At 38.3% G+C, this 23,161-nt stretch overlaps 1 protein-coding gene across 1 annotated transcript; it reads left to right on the top strand.

Annotated features, from left to right (window-relative positions):
* Positions 1–24: 24 nt before the first annotated feature.
* On the top strand, positions 25–21,961 carry CIR1 (corepressor interacting with RBPJ, CIR1). The gene is made up of 10 exons (XM_058027947.1): positions 25–191; positions 1,233–1,327; positions 1,866–1,939; positions 3,169–3,182; positions 3,276–3,331; positions 3,655–3,703; positions 3,906–4,023; positions 17,136–17,242; positions 18,682–18,767; positions 20,411–21,961. The coding sequence occupies exons 1-10, from the start codon at positions 120–122 to the stop codon at positions 21,132–21,134; spliced, it is 1,395 nt and encodes a 464-aa protein (XP_057883930.1). The 5' UTR covers positions 25–119; the 3' UTR covers positions 21,135–21,961.
* Positions 21,962–23,161: the final 1,200 nt, after the last annotated feature.

Genomic DNA, 23,161 nt, shown 5'->3' on the forward strand with positions numbered 1-23,161 from the left:
AGGCCCGCCCGCCGACCCGGAAGGCCCGGCCGAGGCCGCCCCGGAGCGCCGCTGTACCTGTCTCTGTCTCTGTCCCTGTCCGTGAGGGGGCCGGCGGCTCCCGCTCCCCCGCCGCCGCCATGGGGAAGTCGTTCGCCAACTTCATGTGCAAGAAGGATTTTCACCCCGCCTCCAAATCCAACATCAAGAAGGTGAGGGGGGCCGGGGGTGCCCCGGCGGGGACGGGTTGCCGGTACCGCAGCGGCCCGAGCAGTGCTCTTCACCTTCATGGGGTGGCACCGAGCAGTGCTCCTCATCTTGCTGGGGTGGCACCGAGCAGTGCTCCTCACCTCGCTGGGGTGGCACCGAGCGGGGCTCCTCACCTCCCTCGGGTGGCACCGAGCGGGGCTCCTCACCTCCCTCGGGTGGCACCGAGCGGGGCTCCTCACTTTGCTGGGGTGGCACCGAGCACCGAGCAGTGCTCCTCACCTCCCTGGGGTGGCACCGAGCAGTGCTCTTCACCTTCCTGGGGTGGCACCGAGCAGTGCTCTTCACCTTCCTGGGGTGGCACCGAGCAGGGCTCCTCACCTTCCTGGGGTGGCACCGGCGCTGGGGCTCCTCACCTTCCTGGGGTGGCACTGGGGCTGGGGCAAAGAGGATGGAGGAGACAGCGAAATAGTTAAGAAATATTTGAAGCTTCGGGTTTTCTTGTTCCCAAGTGTGTAGGACTGTCGCATTTTCCTGGCTCGGGCTATTCAGCGCCTGATTCTCGGAGCAAATAGGCGCTGTAGCCCGTCCAGGAAAACCCTACCTGTCCCGATGTGCCCGTGCTTTCCCAGTATTCCACGCCTGCCTGAGCTGGGTGCAGGCGCCCTCTCCGAACCGTGGCCCAGGGCAGGAGCCCCCGAGGGGCCCTAGGGCTTGCGGTCTGCAGAGACTTCGCCGAGCAAGGGTCGATGCAGGGAAAACAGTGGCACCCACACGGTGTCTTCTGAGCCTGCTTTTCCCTTTGAGCTACCACATTTTCTCCTGTCTTTTCAGTGTGTCAGTGTTGTTGGAACTTGAAGTTTCTCAAAATTAGTGCTGTGGGAAGTTAATTTGTTAAAATACTGGATGAAAATTATGTATTTTATGCAATTAGGTGGTGATCATCCCCTGTTAAACATTTTCAATTGGGTAAACTAGTTATTTATACACTAATATATTTTGTAATAGTTTTTGTATTTAAGTGGAAGCTTAATTATTTTAACTAGGTATGGATGGCAGAACAGAAAATCTCATATGATAAGAAGAAACAAGAAGAATTAATGCAACAATATTTGAAAGAACAGGAATCCTACGATAATAGGTGAGAATTGGTTTAAGATTGCTCCCTTCTTCCTCCTGTCTTGTTTTCACAGTAGTGAAGGTGATACTGCTGTGAGCAGTTTGAAGTACTGTCTCCATTGACTGTAGTAGTAGGAGAGGGCAGTGATTCATTAAGTGATGTTTGATTAGCAGAAGTCACAAGAACTTCTTTAGTGGTTTGTGCCTGCCTTCTGATTAATTTCAAAATATGCTACATTTCATAGAACAGTCAATAATCTTGTATAATAATACATTTGTATCACACAGAAAGCTGGACATACGACTCTTCAGTTGAGATTGAAATGTGTGATTTTTGTACACAGTGGATCATGCAAAGTCATTGACTCATTTCTCAGGTTTTTTCATGCTCACATTTTGTAACACACATTAACAAGTGAAAAAATGCTAGTTATCACAACAATTTCATACTGGTTGTGGTTTTTTTTTGTTTGGTGGGTTTTTTTGGTTTTTTTGATATTATGAGTGTTACCAATGTGACTGTTTTGTGTGTAACACCCCAAACTGCCCTTTTTATTTAGGTTGCTTATGGGTGATGAGCGTGTGAAGAATGGTCTTAATTTCATGTATGAGGCCCCACCTGGAGCAAAGAAAGGTATTGCAGTTTCCTGATTGTGGGCAGATAGTACTGCAAAGCTAAAAACCTTCTGGAGAAACAGACGTGATGTATTCAATTTTAAAATAACATGTTCATGGTGAGATAATGATAGGAGGTGTGAATTTTTAATTATTTCTGTGAAAATGTGCATAGATATATATATATATAGATATATAAATATGTATATATATATATACAGTATGTAATACTTTTGATCTCACAAACTTTAATTTCTTCAAAAGGAATGGTTGGGGTTGGGGTTTTTTTAAGCAACAGTTCAATGTGAAGGGAAGACCAGATAAATCTCTTTCCAGGAAACAGCATAAATTATGTCCTCAACCAAGGATTCTTCTTTAGCCAATTATAAAGCCATCAGATGAGGAGGCCTGGACCTTACCAGGGCAATGACTCAGACAACACAAACCTGTATTTTGGCCTGCTCTCCTTTACAGAAATAGCAGGTTGCTTTTGTTTAAAAGTAATGCCCACAATTCAGCTTGATGCTTGTCAAACATAGGAAATACCAGAGCAAGGAATTAATTATCAGAAGTTACAAAAATAATAAATGCTGAAATTCAGTAGTCAAAAGTGCTACCTGACCCGTGTTTGGTGAGTCTATGATTCTTCAGTAGTGTCATAAATGGAAGTTTCTGAATACCTGGTGGACACTCATATCAATCAATTTTAGCAAGATCTGAATGTAAGTGAAGAACTAAGAAAATGTATTTCCTCTGAGAGAAAACATGTTCCCTTTAAAATGCATCTTTCCCATTTGCATGAAATCACTTGGAAATGCTTGGATGGACTCATTCTTTGTAGGCTGAGTTTTGCAATTATTTAACTTTAGAAGCTCTAATAGTAATCCCTTAAGCTTAGAGGAAATGCAATTTCAAAGTAGCAATTATTGCTAAACTTTTTTTTTTTATATCTTAAAAGTAAATATTGTTGCTGCTCGTGCAAAAAGTGAAGTTTTTATTTGTGTAACAAATCAGCATAGTTTTAGAAGGTGATTCTGGATTTACAGGATTTAAAGCTATATACTAGAGGCTGGTTATTTGTAAGTGCACTGTATTTATATAAAGCTACTTCCTGAGTTATTGCACTATTGATTAGTATAAACCATAAAATGGGGTTTGTTTAGCTTAGCGGGGGGAACACCATGTGGATTTTACATATATAATTAATGCATCATTTATTTTCTTTGCATGCTTCCTGAAAATTCAAAGAGGAAACAAAAGAGGTATTTAATTACATTATTTCTTTATGTTTTCTTCTTGCTTGCTTAAAATGTATTCTGAAAAACTTCAAACTTACCATGTTCTCTGTTTTATAGCAAGAAGGAGAGACTGAATACAAATTTGAATGGCAAAAAGTTGCTCCTCGAGAAAAGTAAGATATCTGGATTTTTTCATATACTTTTATTTTGTCCCTTTTCCTCCCTGTTTCATTTTTGAGCAGGTCACTTGTGTGATCTTTTCATGTCCTGACACTTAATTAGGAAAATCTGTTAACCTGGAACTATTTCCTTGCTTAGCTTTATTTTCGTTTGATTTTTACATCCATATTTGAAAACACATTAAAAACAACATTTACAGGAATTATATCTCTGAAATGGGTGCACACTTATCAACAAAAGGTGACTTTGTATATATGATGTCTTTTCAGAAATAGTGGTGAATGGAGTATTTGTTTTCTCTTGTGTTTGTGTACAGATATGCTAAGGATGATATGAATATCAGAGATCAGCCCTTTGGCATCCAGGCAAGTTACACACATTTGTTCTGTGGGTGTCTGGGGTGTATTTCAAATGTTGTTATACAGAACTTTCACATGGGCTCTCTTAAATTTATCACCTCTTTTTCAGTGGGTTTGAAGGCTTCTCTTATGCCTAATGACACAGAGATTTCTGTGAAGGTTCAGCTGTTGGTGACTAAATGGTGCCCATTGGCTTTGTTGCCCTTAGGTGCGGAATGTGAGATGCATTAAATGCCACAAGTGGGGCCACATAAACACTGATCGAGAGTGTCCCTTGTTTGGCCTCTCTGGAATCAATGCAAGTTCAGTCTCCAGTGATGGTTCAGGTAGGCAGTGAATGGCTTTTAAAGTTCTGGTTGGACAGATATGGGGGGAGCTTATCATGTTTAATTTTAGAAGGTTTAAGTTTATAATATTTCAGAGTGTTGATGAAATCTGGAAAACAGTGATTTCCGAATGTAGGCTCCACAAGTTTGAGTTAGTTATTTCATATTGCAGGGACCTAATCTTCTAATTAGTAACTCATTTAAATAAGATTCTGTATTGCTTTGATCCTATCCATGCCTAAAACTGAGAAGCTGCCATGAGACTTTAGATCAGAATGACAAAATTTGTGTCACCAAAAAAATGAATGGATTGTCACAGTCTGTCCCAGTTCAGATTTAAGCAAACTGCTTAGATAAGATGGAATATATCATTATATCTTTGTTAATCTCTTGGTAAAAGAGAGACATTTGTGGGCTTTTTTTTGTGCAATTTGTGCAATTGTAGAAGTGGATAAGCAATTGAAACCTAGATTTCCAAATGTCTGGTTTCCCTTCATCTGACTTTTTTGCTTCTCGACCTACAATTTTCTTTCTTCTGTTATCTCTCCTGTTACTTGAAGTCACACAGCAGTTAGTGCTAGATTATGTTTGAAGAAGTGGGTATTAGCATTCAAATTGAATATTATTTTTTTTTACCTACACTACATTTTTTTCTGTGAGTTAACCCAATTTGTAATGCTTTTAAGTTTCTTAAAATTGGGGCATTTTAAGGAAACATCAGGTAGCATGGGTGACTTTCCATCCTTGCTGTGCTGTGCTCTTAAGTCACCTGTTGTGTCTTGGGTTTTCTAGGGACACCATTATATTGATTTGCACACACTCCATGGTTTCTGCTTTTCTTCTGTCTTCATTCAGATTATCCATTTTATGTAGCAGCTCTTAGTTTTGTTACATGTTTAGGCTACCAACAAGCTTGTTTTTCAGATTTGAGTCACACAGATACATAGTCTCTTTGGGATGAGGCCTAGAAGAGTTGAGTTAAAGGAAATGGTGCCCCTTACTCTCCTGTCTTTTTAGGCATTGTCTGATGATTATGCCATTGTATTACTCAGCCTGTAGTTGACTTGCTCAGCCTTTCTGTTCAGTTGGTTATAAAGTTAAATCACTTTCTTGCATGATTCTTATCTTAGAAAAAAACTGTGCTTAGAGCATTTGTTGGTGGTAGAATTATATTGTGCAGCTCTTGCATGTCAGAGATGCTTTTGTGCTACAGAACTGACTATCCACACCTCAGTTCAAATGATGTGGGTCAGTTTTAGGGGTGTTTGGTTGAAAAAGCAGAAATTATTTGTTCGTGCTTGCACAACCTGAATATGCATTCCTTATTATTTGTTCCAGTGTTATACAGACACACTGCAGTGTCAGTAGAAGAATAACTGCTTGTTTCAAACCTTGCTGAACTATCTGTATAGGTGTAGGCAACGTTTGACTGCTGTGGGTGTATCCCACTTGAAGAGATGTCCCCCAGATGGTTTTTCAAACCATCTTTCTGAGCCCAAAGAGAGCATTTAGCATGTATAATGAATTTTGCATGAAGGAAAATGGTGTAAAAGTACTTAGATGTTTTCAGACTGTGCCAGTGCCCTCTCATTTTCAACTCTGGAACTTGGAAAGACAGTGTGCTATGCTGAGCTTAGACTCTTGTAGGCTGAGAAAGGATTTTTAGGGAGTAGGGGTGGGCGACAGATCAGGATTTGTATATATAATTTGTAAGAAGCTGTTCTTGAATTTGAATAGTCAGCTGTAATGATACTGCTACTTTCTCTTTCTTTCAGGGAAACTATGTAAGAACACTGTAGGTAAAGCTTAAAGTTCTTGATTTAATAGCAAATACAAGGCTTAGAGAAAGTGGTAATATTAATTACAATATCAAATAAAAGGTTGTCTGCTTTTTCTAGCCTCCGGAATACAAACCTTTCATCAACTTTTCTAAAACTTCATCTGATTTAATAACAAGTTAAGTTACACTCCTTAGATGACTTCTGGAAATACGTGTAAATGAAGCACTGCAGTTAAATGACAACACAAATTCTTGAATTCACTGCTTCTCTTAAGACTCATAATTCATCCATATGGTATGCTAAAGTGTATGCCATGTATTTTTTTAAAAAGTATGAGGTTTTTTGTTGTTGTTGAAACCCTGACAGTAGTGCTGTGTTGGCTGGGATGGGAGCAATTTCTTTGCAGCTGAAAGTTCAGCCCAGTTGTTACAGTGCTGCAGATCCACAGTTGGCTCTGCTGCCTCTCTTTCCACCTCCAAGAACCTTCTTCTGTTGCTCTGTGCAATACACCTCCTCAAGCTCTCTTTCTTCCTGCTTCTCTTTATCAGTAATTGCATGCACTCCTAAGCTGCTTTCTAGACTAAATTCCTAATTAATTTTTATTGCTTTGTAGTACTGCAAAAGTGTCCATTGCCATCCTGTTCTTTACACTGGCTAGAACTCCAGAAAAAACTACTTTGGAAGGGACAGAGACTTTTAATGAGATCATCCTTTTATGACACTGTTCTGTGTTTTATGAACTGATGATTTTAAAAAGTCCTTTGCGCTTGAAACAAGTCGACTTGCGCATTAATTGCTTCCCAAGCATCCACTCCTCCACATGTCACAAGTGTCTCCTCATGCTTAGAATGCTGGTAAAAACCATGGAAGTAGTCCACAGTTTTCATTTTTTGTGGTTGTCAGCAACAGGAAAAAAAAAAGTGCAAAACTACTTGGCTTCTAAGGTAAGGTAGAGTTTGTTCAATTTTTGTGAAGCTGTTTGTTCATTTCTAAAATGTAGAGGTTAAAACATGTCTCTGAACAGAGCAGTGAATAGGGATTTCAAGGATAGGCAGGGATTACTGGTAGTATACAGCAGGTGTGGGATGTGTGCTAAATTTATTTAACTGGACTTTTTAATAATTCAGTATGTGAAAATACATTTGCAATAAACTCTCAAAAAGTTGAAAAACATTTGGCTAAATTATTAGAGCATATAGTACTTTCAAAGGTTAGGACGTATTGCCACATTTAGAAAGCAGTGGTAAACTTCTTTCTAGCTGGTGTTTCAGGAAATGGAAATATAAATATCGCCTCATAAATGAAAGGGCACAGCTAAGAAATACAGATATAACGGGGAAAATTTTAGTACAGTAGTCAATGTACAAGAATTCCAATTAGTTTATTAAATTAATTGTATTAGAAGGACCAAATTTAAGTTCTAAATAACTAAACATTTTTTTAAAGAGCAAATCTTTGGATTTTTTTAATACTCTTTGGAAAGAGCTCTATTGCTTTGAAGTTAACTTACTTGGTAGTGCTTTATTTCTTCTGATTTATAATCATTTCATCCTAATAGAAGTCAATCTTACATCCTTTTCATGCAAATTGAGTGGAATAATTTTTTTTTTGGCAGTGCGTGGTAGTTACCCTAGCTAAATTTAGGTTAGAATTCTTCCAACTTTGCAAATACTCTGCCTTGCTGGAGCACACCATGCCTCAGCACAGTGCTGGAAGGCTCTGGTCCATGTGCTGCGGAGCTTCCTGGCTGGTGGTGAATCTCTGCCCAGTCAGGCTGTGGGAGCATTGGGCTTCATGGTTCTGAATCTGGTGTGCTAAGGACACTGGCATCACTGATTTCTGCAGAAGTAGGTTTTAACAAATGGTCTGGCTTCCCTGTCAAAGATTTGTAGCAGGCCTTGATACAAGTCCAGTTTTTGTTTTGTCCTAATTTATTCCTGCTTCAGAAAGAGTTAAACAAAATGTCTTGTTTGGAATCAGTATTCTATTCAGCATCAGAGGAAACATTTGACTGCAAATAAATGAAAGTGAAACTCATGTCTGATTTAGATGACTTAGCTAAAGTTCCTGCTCTGTTCCTCCATAGGGAAAAAGAAGAATTATTAACTGAGGTTTTTTTCCCCTCCACATCATGTCCAATATAGGCTTTTTCTTTCCCATGAATCCTGTAAGCTGTGATTCTGTAATTTCATCAGAAGAATAGCTGTCTTTTAATGTGATGTGAAGACTACATTGTAATGTTCCTCTTGACACAAAACTGGTTGGCAATTGCTGTGTCGGATTTGGTGTTGAATATTTTGTGTGCAAAGACCAGTCACAGCCTTCATTTTCCTCCAGTGAAAGCGCTGCAGGGCAGAGGTTATCTGTGCCACAGAACTCTCTTCTGTCTTTCAAGGTCTGACATACATTGCAGTGCTTCAGCAAACAAAAATAGGTACAATCAGTACCTTAACTTGGGCATGGTGGCTTGTTTTTTTTGCTTCTGGGACCATTTTACTAATCTAGCTGGTAATTCATACAAAAAAATAATAATCTTACCATTAAAAAGCACCTATTGAATAATATCTCACCAGTGACTGGAGATTATTTTTTCAATAAGGCAATTTCAGTGGATGTGGTTATCATGGGATAATCACACCCCTGGGGTACAGCCTTGTCTGTAATCTCCCAGGAGTGTAATTATTGCATGATAACTGCACCCCCTGGTGTTGTATTATTTCTATTATGAAATTCTTAGTTTTAGATATAAAGTAACTTTGATCACTGAAAACTGCAAAGTAGTGTTCCAATGTTCCAGCTGTGAGGCTTGCAGAGACCAACTTAGAAGATTTGCTTCTCCTTTACAAAGGTAAATTAGGCAATCAAAATGCTTCTTTGGGCTAAACTGATTTACAGAGTGTTTTACTGATAAAATCCTAACTTTCAGAGTTCATTCCAGATGAAAATACCAGTTGTGCTTCTGACTTTATGTGCCACTGTGTATATATGCATGTAGAAAATACAGAATGCATACCAGCAAAAAACCCAGCTCACTAGCATCTAAAGTTTGCCTGTTTTTACAGTCCTTTTTTCTCATTAACTAGGAGCATCTGTTGGGGCTTGTGAGGTTTCTTTGTGAATCCTGAAAAACCATTAACTTGATTGGAACAGAGATCATTAGGTGTCCTGTGCAAAGTGTTTTGAAATAATACTGTTATTTCACTTCAAAATTGCCTGTGACTTTCTTGATCAGGTGAAGTTAAGACAAACTGGTTTTTTTTTCCCTTTCCCTTCTTTCCTGCAAACAATCTATCCTGTTCAATGATGGTTTGGGCAGATGGGGGAGGGATTACTGAAAAGCTGTGAAAGCTTGAATGCTTACAACTTCTATTATATGGTTTTTAGAACAAAGAACCCAGTATCTGTTCCTTTTTTATGAAGAAGGGTATACTATCTTAGGAAGTGAGGCTTGTGTCTCCAGTTTTATGAACAGCATAGTTAGAAGTGGGATGGTAAGTTAAAAGATGTTCTTGCACTCTTGGCCTATGAAAGCTAAGCCTGGAGAATGCTGGGCATCCTCCTCTGCTGTGGACTACTTTGCATTTTTTACAGCTGACTGGCTCCATATGTGAGCCATGCTGTGGAATTACTAAGGAAAAATTACTGTGAAGTGCCTGCCTTCTGGAAAATTCAGGCAAATTCAGGTAAAATTCTAATGGAGCAATGTGTATGTGTATCTAGTGTCTTGTGGTCTAACAGGAGAAAGCCACTGTAGGTATAGCTGTGCAGGTGCAGCCTTCTAAAGGCTCTTACCCTGCTCTGGGGTTTGCACCCTCTCTTTTCATCTCCTGAGTGCCCCTAAACTGACTGTGGGCTGATGGGAACTGATTGTTCCCATCTGTCTGTGACTTAGTGTGCTCCACTGATCTTAAGCCTTTAGGTGAAATACCTTTCCAGAGTAATCATTGAAATTACCAGTCAGGTGGAGACAGCAAAAAATGAAATCTGTGTTTATGTTGCATTATGTCTGCATCTCACTGCAGTTTCCCAGTGACAAATACAGTTCCTTTTTTCCCAACAGAGAAAAGTCTGCATTGTATTGGGAATGCAGGAATTTTTTTAAATGTCCTTTTGAATTTGTCATAAACCAAGAAAAGGTATTTGAATATATTAACTGTGAATATTTGTATAAATGGTCATCTGTAGAAATGTGTACAGTGTGTGAAACCTTCCTTTATGATCTGCAGCTGAGACCTTTGATTGTGAACAGTAGGAACCTTAACTAAATCTTCACATAGTTTAAGAACTGTCACATTTTAGAATAATCCTCCATTTATGTTTCAAAAGCCTTGGTATTTGTTGTGAATGCATAAAATACAGATTCTATTAGAAATCTTGTGCTTGGCATTTAAGCGATAAATATAGATTCCAGTAGCAGTTTGATAATGTTAAATGGCTTTTACTACTCCAAAAAAGTAAAAAGGAAACTCAGGTTTCTCTGAGATACCATATCACAAAAGCATGGCAAATTACACCGAAATTCTGTGCTAAAGTGTTAAATACAGTTAAACTGCAGGCCCTCTGAAGAAGAGCTAATTAAAAGCCAGGGGTTTTAGTCATTGATTTCTCTCAATGCCAACTGCAGCAGTTGCTTTGAAGTGTAAATATGGTCTGAATGCACTCATCTCTGAAATAGATGAAAAAATTATCAGTAAAAGATGATTGATTCTGAATTAGTGGAGGCAGCATGAACTTACTGTGTGTCATGATCACATAATTTTGATTATAGTTCTTTGTCCTGTAGATAAAATAAGTGCCTACTCTCATCTCTATCATAACCTCAGTAAAAGTTCACAGACTATGGAGTGTGATTAAGCTCAGTCTGTAATTTTTTTCCATTTTTGCTCAATTTCCATATTAACAAAAGCCATAGAAAACTTGGTGGACAGCACAAGAAAGTATATGGATGTATTGACACAACTGTCTATTCTAATTTTAAAGTTAATTTCTCTTTTAAAGCAAAACCTAAAAACCATTGTATCATATGTTATGTCTTTGCTACTACCCAAAAAAGGTAGCATTCTGCATTCAGAGTATATTTATCCTTTATGTGGTTGTGTGCTAGACTGAAACCCACCATCAGAATATTTTCCAAAACCTAGCTAATTCAAAAGAGGTGTTTTTGTGCTCTGCAGGTATTTATTTATCTACTTTTCCACAGCAAAACATGGCTTTAGTACCACTGATGTGTAGAAAACCATAAATAAATTTCAGTTTGGAGGAGTTATGGCCTCACGTGGTCCAGGCTGCCTAGGAGAAAGGATGATGACAACATGCTTTAGGCCTACTTTGCTAACAAAAAATGTGTAGCAATAAAAGAGAAGCTTTGAGAGTATCTTGTCCTTGATTTATAAATTAAGTTTTAAGCATGGTAGCATGGAGTTTACTGACTGCGACATATACTGGCAAATTGACAGCAGATACACAAGTGTGCCATGTTTACATTTTCATGTCAATTACCTCTCTTACAAGTCAGAAGTGTGATGGTGGTGTGATGATGCTGATGTTTTTAGATTAAAATGATCACATTTGTAACCTAAAATATATCCCATGCCAGAACACATTTTCAGAAAGGGAGAAAAGCTTGTTCTAAAAGCCATATTCTAAATACTGTTTTGATGATATGCAAAATGAGCAATAGTTAAAATAAAGGTAAATAGTTGCAATTAAAATGACACCATGAAGAACCTACTTTTTCCAATAACTTTTATATAGTGTACTCTGTTTAATAGTGTACTCTATTTAATTTTGTAACAATACATAGGATACAAAACAAAACATACATACAACCTTAAATATCATATAGTTCTGTAACTGCAGCCACAATGTAAGTACAACTGCTTACTGTCATCTCCCCTGCCAAAGATTACAGTCTTATTGTTTCTTGTGTCTTTGCTTTCCATTTATATTCCACTATAAAAATCCATATAAGATTTGATTGATTGTAAAGAATAATTCAGTTTGCTTATCTGCACTGGTGACAGTAGTGAAAGCTTTTATCAGTAAATTGGGCAAATACTGTCAAGACTCTGCATCATGGGTAGGTGGAAGTAAAACTACTATTTTTTGTGATGCTGGCAAACATAACTTGATGGTCTGTCCTCCCTGCCACTGAAGCTATTGCAAAAAAAGGGGTATTTAATCACAGTGGTCATGACAAAGTGTTTTAGCATACTGCTCCCTCATATTGAATAATTAGAAAAAAACGTGCTTTGTGGGTTGTAATGGAGGCCTGCTAGATGGTGTGTTACAGCTGGCATTGCTCTCCTAAGGGTGCCTGTGCTTCCTAGAGAAAACATTCTGGAAACAAGAGTCTTACATGCCCTCTGCATCTGTAGCATCAAGAGAAGTACAGACAGAACAGAACATTTATTGCAGCTATAGGTTTCTCTGGTTTCTGGGACAGGTGTGGGGCAGGAAGAGCTTGCTGTAAGGCAGGCACTTAAGTAATGGAAATCCAGAACTGTATTCCCTTCCTGATGGCTCAATAGAAGCAGAACTGATTCTGTTAATTCATGTCAGTTGTGTGATGAGAAATTGCAGTGCTCCTTGTTCTAAAAAAGCAAATTTACAATATGTTATGGAAATCCTAATATGATATTCTTCTGCAATCCAGTGTAATTGATGCTCATATATGCCTAAGGAAAAAAACTAGTTACATGTCTTTTGTTTATGTAATTTTACAGGTATTATAAAGATGCACCAAAAGCTGTCAAGCTTAAGTTGTACTCGGGTAGTGCTTTGTGAAGACTCAGATCTTCACACTTCATTGCATGTTTTGAGTTTCTAGATTTTGTGCCCCAACTCTTTGAGTCAGCTGAGCTATCTAAATTGTATCCTTAAATAGTATCTTGAACAGAAGATAAAAGAGAGAATTAGAATTAGTACAGCAAGAATTTCTGTGGAAAGTAAGAAGCAGGAAGAAACTGTAACCTCTTTGTGTGACAACACTATTTCTTGAGAATTGCAGTAGCCAACAAAACCCTTTAAAAATCTATGACTATTTAAGGATGGAGACTTTTTTGTGCAAGCCCTTGTATAATGTTAAGTACTTGTAACTACAGAAAATATAAGAAGTTGTCAGTTGTCTTAATGCATAAAAATAAATGTCACATTCACAAGCAGTTAATCATGCTATATGACAAGTTTTTCCAAGACTATGAATTAGTTCTAAAGCAGGTAAATGGTTTAGTTTTAGGTGAGTAGCATCTGGGAAAGTTTTAAAGATTTTTTTTTCCTTTTCTTTCTTTTTCCTATCAAAATGCAAATTTCAGAAAATAACCTTAACAGTCATATTCAAAAATAGCAAGGTACTGTATTTGACTTGTTTCAGGAAGAATAAGAAACAGATGATGAAACATTGTAACTTTGAACTTATTTTTAGTTTTCTGATGAAAGAATGCTGAGGGACTAGTTGTCAGAAGTTGTAGCAATCAGCTATTTTTATAGGATGCCTGTATCTAAAGTTCTGCCAGCTCATGGTATAATATCTCAGGATGTTTTCACCTGCATGAGGTCACAGAAGTGGCTTCTTCACAAGTCTGTAAGGACTGCCTATATGAGGAGTTTGATTTTCATAACACATAATGGATTTTTGTGCCTGATGTAGGAGTGAGTCTTTGCAAGTGATGGGTGCTGTTCAAGAATAATAAGCTGTCATCATAGCCAAAGATTTTAGCCAACTGAGAGCCTCTCAGCTCAGTCCTACCATCTGTTTTACTGTTAATGACTCAGCAGGAGCATAGGGCTGCCAGGTATACCCAGTACTGCTTTCTCTGACAGTCATGGAGGGTGAAGATACAACTGTGGTCATAAGCCAAAGGCAGGCTGAAAAGATTTACCACTTTGGGTTACCAGGCAACCTGCTGGCATCAAGGTTTAAGCTTTAACTGCTTAATAGGGAAGCCAAGGACACTTCGGAGAAGTTGCTTTTTTCAAATCTCTGTTAAGTGAGGTTCAGTTTTTAGGGTTTCTTTTACAGGCTTTGTCTCTCCCATTTACATTAGCCAGGAGAAATCCCCTATTACATTTTATAATGTGAAAATGAGAATGTGATTGTTTACTCACAGATTTAGGCATCTTTTAGAACTCTGTGAAAAAGCATCTCAAAAGGAAGCATGATACATACCTCAGTGCTGTCACATAAAATAGCTGTGCTCAGGAGTCCTGAGAGACCTCAACCTGTCTCTGATATTTCAAAGAAAATCAGATCTGCTTATCAACATCATTAAAATATAAATGAAAAGCAGTCTGTTGAGGTATGGATGGGAAAACAAAGTCGCCAAGCATGTAATTCCTTTGATTCCAAGCAAAGGAGTTTATATGAGAATTAACATTTTCTTGATTCTTGTTCTGTTGCAGAAAGTAGGCAGTAATAGAGGTTTGCAGTTAAGCTGTGCAGTCATTGTCAAATATGTCTTAATGGAACTTATCAGCCTGGACTTGTAACCAGGTAGAAAACAGTCTCTTTGCACTTCTCAGATCAGAGATTATTTTCCCCCTACTGTGTCTCTACAGATGTCTTGCTGTCATTGGGCAGCAGAACTTCTGAGAAGCTCAGTGGCATCATTGTTTAAAAAAAAATGGAAGCAGCTTAATCTGTTTCATCCTCTCAGAAATGTTAATGTTTTTTAAACTGCAAAGATGCCATACTGCAAGGAAGTGTCTTCCATAGTCAACCTCTCTGGCCAGCTGCCCATGGCATGCCTGGTTGGGGTCTCCACACACAAGAGTTGTGAAGTAGGATTGTGTTTTGACTCTACTTACATTTATGGGTTGGTTTATTTTCTGAATCTCATTTCCTAGTGTTTTCTAAAACCTTTAGTTATAGTAAAAATAGCATACTTAATAAAGCTTCTTGGAGATTCTTGCCTCTCCTCACAAGCTTGGCTGAACCTAAATGACTGTTTCCCTCACAATTGTAGGGGGACCAAAACAGGAATAATTTATTTCATAAAAAACTTTAGGCTCAAGTTTCTGTGGGTGCATTTGATGCAGCTTGTATACATCCACAAAACAGGAATAACAGTAGTTTGGTAAGTGTCCTTATTGTCCTTATCATGGTAATATTGGATTGCAGTTAAAATACTGTAGGTGGAGCTATGAATATCTCATTGATGTCATTAACATACAAGGAAACAGATGGACAAAAATCAGTAGTGTTGGTCATTCATTAGATGCTTTTTCTTAAAAAATAAGAAGTTATTTTGCTTGCCTCTTGCCAGTGCTATGCACAAAGAATGCCAAAAAGGTTTGTTTCTGGAAAATAATTTTGAATTGTTGTTTTGAAGGCCAATGTGCCCTCATGTCTCTCTGATCTCAATTTTGACCATAGTCCTCATAGGGACCCACAAAGTTAGGGCTTATGTCTTGGTTCTTTGACAAGTCTGCTGTGTAGATTTGGACAAGTTGCATTTCTCTATTGATCTAATCACACTAATGACAACAATTAGGTACTGGATACACACCAAAATGTGTACAATGCTGAAACACTGAAGAGGAATACCTAAGAAGTTAGTTAAGTTACTTCTGTACTTACTCTGAGTAATAGGGAGGAACTGTCTTTGAATAATGGAGGTATTCTAGGTTTGAATTGTCAAATGTTTTGGTTTCTTTGGTGTGGAGAAATCTTTCATGACTCTATGCTTTGTCTCCACTTGGTTTCCTCATACAGGGTTTTTGACTGAATTGTATGGCTGTTTTATATGGACTTTTCAAATCAAGGCTTCTTCTGGTGCCAAATTCTGTCTGTCTAATATTAGTTTCTGTTCCAACCAGAGTAGATTTCGACAAGCACACCAAGGTGTGAAAATTGAAATGTGCCAAAATGTAGACACTGGGGCCTATACACCTTCATTAGCTGTGAGCTTACAATTACACTATAACACATAAAAATAAAAAGCACTTTGTGTAGAGTACAGAGGGGATGGGAAATAACCCCCTACTTAAGAAAAATGTAAACTCCAGGGAAGACCAAAAGGTATCTCATTTGAAAATGCTTATGCCTGGAAAAATAAGGAACCTGTGAAAAGAATGTCACTAATGCAGGGGCTCCTTAAACCATTTCCAGAGTTTTGTTTTATTTCTTCCTGTTTTACATGTAGACCTGTTTGTTTCTGTAATGTAATATATTGTACAGGAAAACTAAGAAAAAGGTTACTTCTTTTGAGAAAGTGCTATATTAATTTCCATATATTTTCTATAGCAAAAATCTCACTTTATTTTTCCTTACTTGTCTGTGTTAAAAATCTGAGTTTTATCAGTCTTACAACTAAGAAAGTCTTTAAGCACAGAGCAGAATCAGTGCATTTCATAAGGCTAATTAATCTTATCATGTACAGTAGTTTACTGAAGTAATACTGAATGTGTGCTCCATGCCCTGTTTTACATTCCTTTTAATTTAGATTTACCTTGCACAGTTCATTGACAGTAAGGTTAGTGAAGGAACTGGGAAGGAAATTTACTGAAAGTGACCTCACAAGAGAGTGAATATTTAGGGTGAAGAAAAGTACCTAGTCAGACAAGTACACAACATTATGATGATCACAGGGATTCAATTAAAGCATAAGAGAGTGAGTTACAAGGTTTGTAAATTATGCAGTCAAGTCTGAATGATCCTTAATACATCCATAATACATATTTTTCTCCTTGTTAGATTCTTGCAAAGAAAAAATCATGTGCCTAATGCCAACACCTACTGTAATGAAAAATATAGCATGTTTTTAAGCTAATAAAACCAGAAATCTCTGAGGAGATAATAGTCTAGAGCTACATATATTTGGCAATCCCTAGAATAAGTAAGAACACTGATACTTTTAATGTGTTTTTATATTCCTTATGTATTCTTCTAATGTTACTTTTTACATTGAAGTTCAAAAGATTTGTGTCGTTGTGGAAAATGAGTTAGTAGTGACATATTAGAGAAGCATTATCTCATTGTTTTAAAGGAGAGGAGGTACTTGAGACTTATTTAATATGCTTTATTTAGATGTCCTCTGCTTTTTTACTATAATAAAAATATATTACTAGACTTTTCTAATATATTGTTTTCAACATGACAAAGTTACATAAGAGAATCCCCTTGTACTTAAAGAAAAATGCAATTATTTTCCATTCTGAATCTTCAGACTGCTGTTTTAGAAAATCATATCTGATTATTTGCTCAGCAGAAGATTATTGAGTTGATTTAGCTGTGATTTTACTTAACAAAGCTTCAACTGAATTCCTACTGTGGAGTCCAAAAAAGGTAGAGAGATATAAATGATACATTCAAACTGTGATTTTTGTGAACAGGGCCATCAATGCACCCCTCGGAGCTAATAGCGGAGATGAGAAACAGTGGGTTTGCACTGAAACAAAATGTACTGGGGAGAAACTTGACCGCAAATGATCCATCACAGGTAATATCTTTTTACCAGTAAGCTGAAAATGTCTGTAAATCTAAATGTGATTGCTTGTGAATTGTTACTTAATGTTTTCAAATATGCATATCCATAGGAAAGCTGAAGAGCTATACCAGTAGAAAAATGTCAGAAAACTTAGTTTTCCAGCTTTGTTTCGTACAGAATGGTGAATCATAAATTACTTCTTTTTAAACCACATATAATAAATTAAATCCCTCTTCTGGGTGACTAGAAATTGAATTTTTCATAATGGGGTGGTTAGGGATTTTGCTGCATGCTTGTAATACAGTGCTACCCTTTGGATGAACTTTGAGGTAGTATTCACAAATAATTACAGGAATGCTATATCTGAAGGGTTTTTTTTTACTTGATTCACTGTTGTTCCAGTTATTTTTTCTTGGAGTGAAAATGGTTCAATTGCCTTTACTTAGACTGCTCAAAGTATATTACTAATTGAGGTGCTTGAATAAAAGTGTAAAATGAAAGGTTAATATACACTCCTTGAAGTAACCTTTGTTCATATGGCAGGATAGTCAAACCACTAGTAAAGAGGGGATGACCACAAGCTGGTCTTGAAATCTTCAGTAAATCAGCAGTCCATTGTGTCTCCACAGACAGATGTACCTGTGCCTTTAAAGAAGCTATGTACCCCCCCAAATGGAGCCAATGGACACTGTTAAATGAATAATATTGATATCAGTATGTTTGCTTTATGTTAGGCGTGCTGGGGGTTTCTTTGTAAGAGCTTTTTAATCTTTATTTCTTCTTTCGTCTTCTGAGTATGGCTAAAATTAAAAACATCACTGTGGAGAACTGTGGTGTACCAGATGCACATAATTTGAGGAATTCAGGGTCTTCAAAGCAGTTTTGCTTTGCTGATTGTGTTACTGTATGTAGATTATATGATTACAGTATTTTGCATTGCTAGAAGACTTTGTGCACATTTGAAGACTAATAACACAACAGTGAAGTAGATGTGTTACCCATTTTCCTAATGACTAAACCGAGACAGAAAAGTAATTTGCTTAAATTACTCTGAGTTTGAGCAGGACTAGTGTCTTACCTATTCATCCAAGCATGATAACAATGGAGTGACTTATCCTGGGGAATCGTGGGCTTCAAAATCAGCTCCTTTTTATTAACTATTTGAGAGATGTTTCTTTCCCTGGCAGTGATTTTTTCATGTGTTCATAATAACTCCTGTTGTATAACCCCCACATTATAACACCTACTCAGCTCTGAGAGAGAATGTCGGGGTTTTTCACTTGGTAGTGGGTATTCTGTTCTAACCAGTGTCTGAGGCTGATTTAGTAATACAAATATATTTGTATCTGTGGAAAAATAAGGTACATAGGGGCACCACTTTTAAAACAGAAATCTGAATGAATATATTATTTTTATCTATAAGAAGCTAAGGTCTTACTACATTTTTCTAGGAGTTTGTTACAAGTGAAGGGGATGACGATCCAGAAGTTGAATTTTTAAAATCACTATCAACCAAACAAAAACAGAAACTTCTAAGGTAGGTCTGGTACTTAGTGGAGGGGATATGTATCACCAGTAGTTCTGACTACATCCATGATTGCCACTGTAACTTTTTGGTGCCATTTAGCACCATCAGTGCGGAAGAAAATCAGCTTAGTTTAACATACACTTGACCACAAATGGCATTATGTAGCATGATTTTTAACCTACTTGTTTTATTTTAATCTAATTTTGATGCCTTTGGCTGGGGCTCATTTCCAGTTTAAGTGGGATACTGAAATACTAATTGGCTCACTAAGGATGCTGTGCAGCTGTTTTAAAATACTATTCTGCACTCTGTTGTTTACAGTATCTTCTCTTGTGATGGAAAATTCTGTGCTTTTGTTCACTGGTTTACAACTTGACAAAGTTTATCTTCTCCCTGTGGCTGAACTGAACCTGACTCTGTACCCCAATGCCAAGGTTGGCCCAGCTGCACCCTGTGCTTGTGTCAGGGCTTGCAGCTTACTGCTCCTTGTGGGTCTGAGTTAATGAGGTTCCTGTGCTTTGCTTTTATCCAAGTGATGCTGTGTGCCAGGTTACTAATGGATTTTTTCTGTCTTCATTTGCAACATTATCCTGAAATAATCTCAAAATTTTTAAAATCAAAAATACTAACTGCTGGCAGGTAGATCCCATAGAGGCATGCAGATGAAACAAGCTTTTAGGATAAAAGATGTCACATATGTGGGGAGTGGAAGGGGATGGGGAAAAGGTGAATGGCTAAGCAGGTAGTAGGTAGGTACATGTGGTATTCACATATGTAATAATTCTCTGAAAACAGTCAATGTGTTTTATGTTCCTTTTAAGTAAGGAATGTGTATGTAGAGTAATTTAAAATGTTATTTTTGTTTGAACTTCTGCTGGCCCAACACATTGAAATTTTTATAATCCTTTATATTTTAGAAGTTGAAGTTTAGTAAATATTTGGGTCCTTTTGGCTTTATTAGTCTGAAGGGATTTTTAATATACTGGAAGCAGTTTCACTATTCACTCACTGATTTTCTGAGCATAAATACAGAAAGCAAAGTAAAAACTACATTAAAGTAGTCAAATAGTATGCATGAGGATGATGGAATATTGTATATTCACAGACAGAAAATGTAAGTTTCTAGTTGTGAAAAAAGAGGTTACTGGAAATATCTATTATTTGCCTAAAGAACTCAAAGACGCATGTTTTAGTCTCAGTTTTCATCCTTAATAGAAAGTGAATACTAATGGCATTTTTTAAATGTTCAAAATACCTTTTTAAAATGCACAAACAAAAGCAGCAATGATTTTCTGAAGTCTCCAGAGCAGCCTGACAAGGAGGAAGAAAGCACTACTGAATGTTTTTATTCCTAGTTACAAGGCCCAAATTGACATCTCTTACTTATCTTATTGAAAAATAAAGAATTAAAAGATCATATTATTCCTGTTTTGAGGGAGCAGCTGTGGATTACATACTATGGGTAATGCAGGTTAGAAGTTTTAAAATGAAACCTTGCTGAAAAAGGAAAATAATTTAATGTGTTTTTATAAAAATGAATGTATTTACTGTATAGATCATCAGAAGTAGTGAACTTTGAAAGACAATGACTTTGTAATCTAGTATATCTTAACATGTCTGATTGTGCCACTCTTTTATTTTGAAAACAAAAGGAAGTTGGACCGTCTAGAGAAGAAAAAGAAAAAGAAAGATAGAAAGAAGAAAAAGCAGCAAAAGAAAAAAAGCAAAAGTAAACACAAGAAACATAAGATGAGATCCTCTTCCTCATCCTCCAGTGAAACTTCAGTAAGCAGCAGTGACAGCGAGACTGACAGCAGAGATAAAGCAGCACAAAAGAAGATGGATTCTAAGAAAAGAAAAAAAGACAAGTTTTCAGAGGCTAGCAGCAGCAGCGATTCAGAAGGAAAGGCAAAAACGAGGAAGGAAAAACTTTATGAAGATCTCTCCAGTAGTCACGGTAACAAGGACAAAGACAGGGAGAAGTACAAGCTTTTAAAGCGAGATAGTTCTGCAGAGAACAACAAATGGAACTCCTGTGAGGGGGAAAGAAAGTCCACAAGCAGACACCATAGCACGAACACGAGAGACACTGAAAGAAAGGAGAAGGATAGTAGAAGCCAAAACATGAATGAGGGGAGCAGGAGAAGCCCGTGCTCAAATCACAGCAGTTCCAGGCAAAGGCACATAAGAAGAAGTCCAAGTCAAAGCCCTGGTGAAGAGCGGCACAGGAAAAAGGACACCAGAAGCCCCAGCACAGATGTACACAGAGAGAGGGGAAAATGTAGAGAAGGCCATGGGGACAGGTGCAGTAAAGTGGAACACAGAGAAAGGAGCAGACGCAGTAGAAGCAGAAGCAGAGAGAGGAAAAAAAAATAGATAGTATAGGGGACAGGTGCAAACAAGAACTTCTCTGGGTTTTGATGGATAGCTTTCAACAAGGGCTCAGTTGCATACTGCTGTTCATTTTCCAACCTCTGGAGCTAGCATTTCCTACATAGAGCCAACAGCTTTATGTATGGCTCAATTCTATTGTGTTGGAATATTTGTAAATTAGGTATAAACGTTAAGGTATTTTTTTACTGTCTAAATATGCTTATTGGCAAATTCCTCTTGTATACATGCAGTAATTCACAAACTTGATTTTAGGATTTTAAAATATTTAAAAGCAGTAGGTGATACTCTTGGTTTCATCTATGATTTCTGTTTAGATACAACTGTGAGGGGAGCAGAGAAAGCAATTGAGATAGTTCTGGATAAGATCACTGCTTTAGATATCAAAGCATTGTCTTGTAGAGAGTTTTGGTTTTTTCATACTGAAACATTTTTCCTAAAGTTCCCTGTAAGAGATCAATTTTATGAGTTAAAACAACAGAGAGACATAGTTCACATAAGTGTATAGCCAACATTTTCTGGCCTCCTGCAGTGTACAGCTTGGTCAGGGCTATCTAAACATCTTGAACCCCTGTTGGTATGTGTCAGTACAATGTCAAGTTATTGTTCAATAATCTCTCAAGACATGAAAGGAATATTTACTGCCTCAACTGCTTCAGGTATTTCATTGTTTGTGGCAGTAAGTTAGTGTAAATAGTCATCCTTTTGTTTTCATGAACCTTTTTGTGTTTTTAGTGACTGTCAGTCGTTTTCTGCATACGTTGTTATGAAGATGAACTTCCATAATAAAATAGCTTATTCTTTAAAACCAGTAATAATTGCCATCTTCTTCAGAGCTCTGAGTCAATACAAATGCACAAGGCAACACTTCACAAGGTTTTTATTGCAAAGGAAAGGCTTCTTTGCTCTTTCAGGATGGCAGATGGAAGCACATTCATTAGTGGACATGTGAAACAGTCACTGTGCTCAGTATTCCAGCAACTTTCTTACCCTCCTCACTCACAGGACAAATGGGACTATCTTTTATTACCAGTCCACTTCCACTTCACTCAGAAGATTTTCAGCACTGCACAGAGTATAATAATACATGGTGAAAGTGACCTGGCTTATCGTTTAAGTGCATGTGAAGAGTTTGAAAGGGTGAACCATTAAGAGATGTCACCTTTTCAATGTGTCTGCATTAGGTTGCTCTGGGCATTCTTGCTGAAGTAGCTGGGAGTTAAAGAGCCCCTGCAGTAGAGTCAGCCCCCCTATATTGATGTGTGGAAGCTCTGATTTAGAAAGAACAGGAGGAGACTGCAAAAATGCCTGTTTTAGCAATCTAAACAAAAGCTCTGTGTAAGAGAGGACAGAGTAATGTGATAGGGGAAAAGGCATATTCTGGTATGAACATTTTTGTGTTAAGTGCAGCAGGAAAGAGGAAGGACTGGAAGGTGCCTCCGTTTCAAAGAAGGGTCTCTCCAGTTGTTTTGTGTTTGGCTCAGGAATCCTGCCAGCTACAATGCAATTGACTCTCACCTGAAGAAGAGCGGACAGCTCGATAGCCACAGCTGTTTGCTGTTTTGTGGGCTCTACACTTTACTCCTTTCCATGTAGTTAAACAGTGTATCCTGCCTTTTCGCATAGGAAGAGACTGGCAGAAAAGTCATGATATTTTGGATGTATCTGTATTAGACTACCAGGGGAAGGTTGGTGTTGGCTGTGCAGGCAGTGTCTCACTCCCGGTACCTTCCCTAGGCCAGTTTGTAAGGAAGCGACCCTGGGGGCCCAGAGGCCGGCTGCGGGAGGGTGGGGCCGCCCTCGCCACAGGGGGCCCGGCCGGGGCAGCGGGGCCGGGCCGGGCCGGGGCAGCGGGCGTGGGCCGGGGCAGGCCCGGGGCGCTGTTTGCCCGCTGCCCTCACGGGCACCGCCCGCGGCGCGGGGCGGCTGCGCGCGCCCGGCCCCGCCCCGGCCCGCGGGGCCATGGGGCGCCACCGCCCGGGGCCGAGCGCGGCTCTCGGCAGAGCCGGTGG

The sequence above is a fragment of the Melospiza georgiana genome, chromosome 7, assembly GCF_028018845.1.
Source record: "Melospiza georgiana isolate bMelGeo1 chromosome 7, bMelGeo1.pri, whole genome shotgun sequence".
Lineage (NCBI taxonomy): Eukaryota > Metazoa > Chordata > Aves > Passeriformes > Passerellidae > Melospiza > Melospiza georgiana.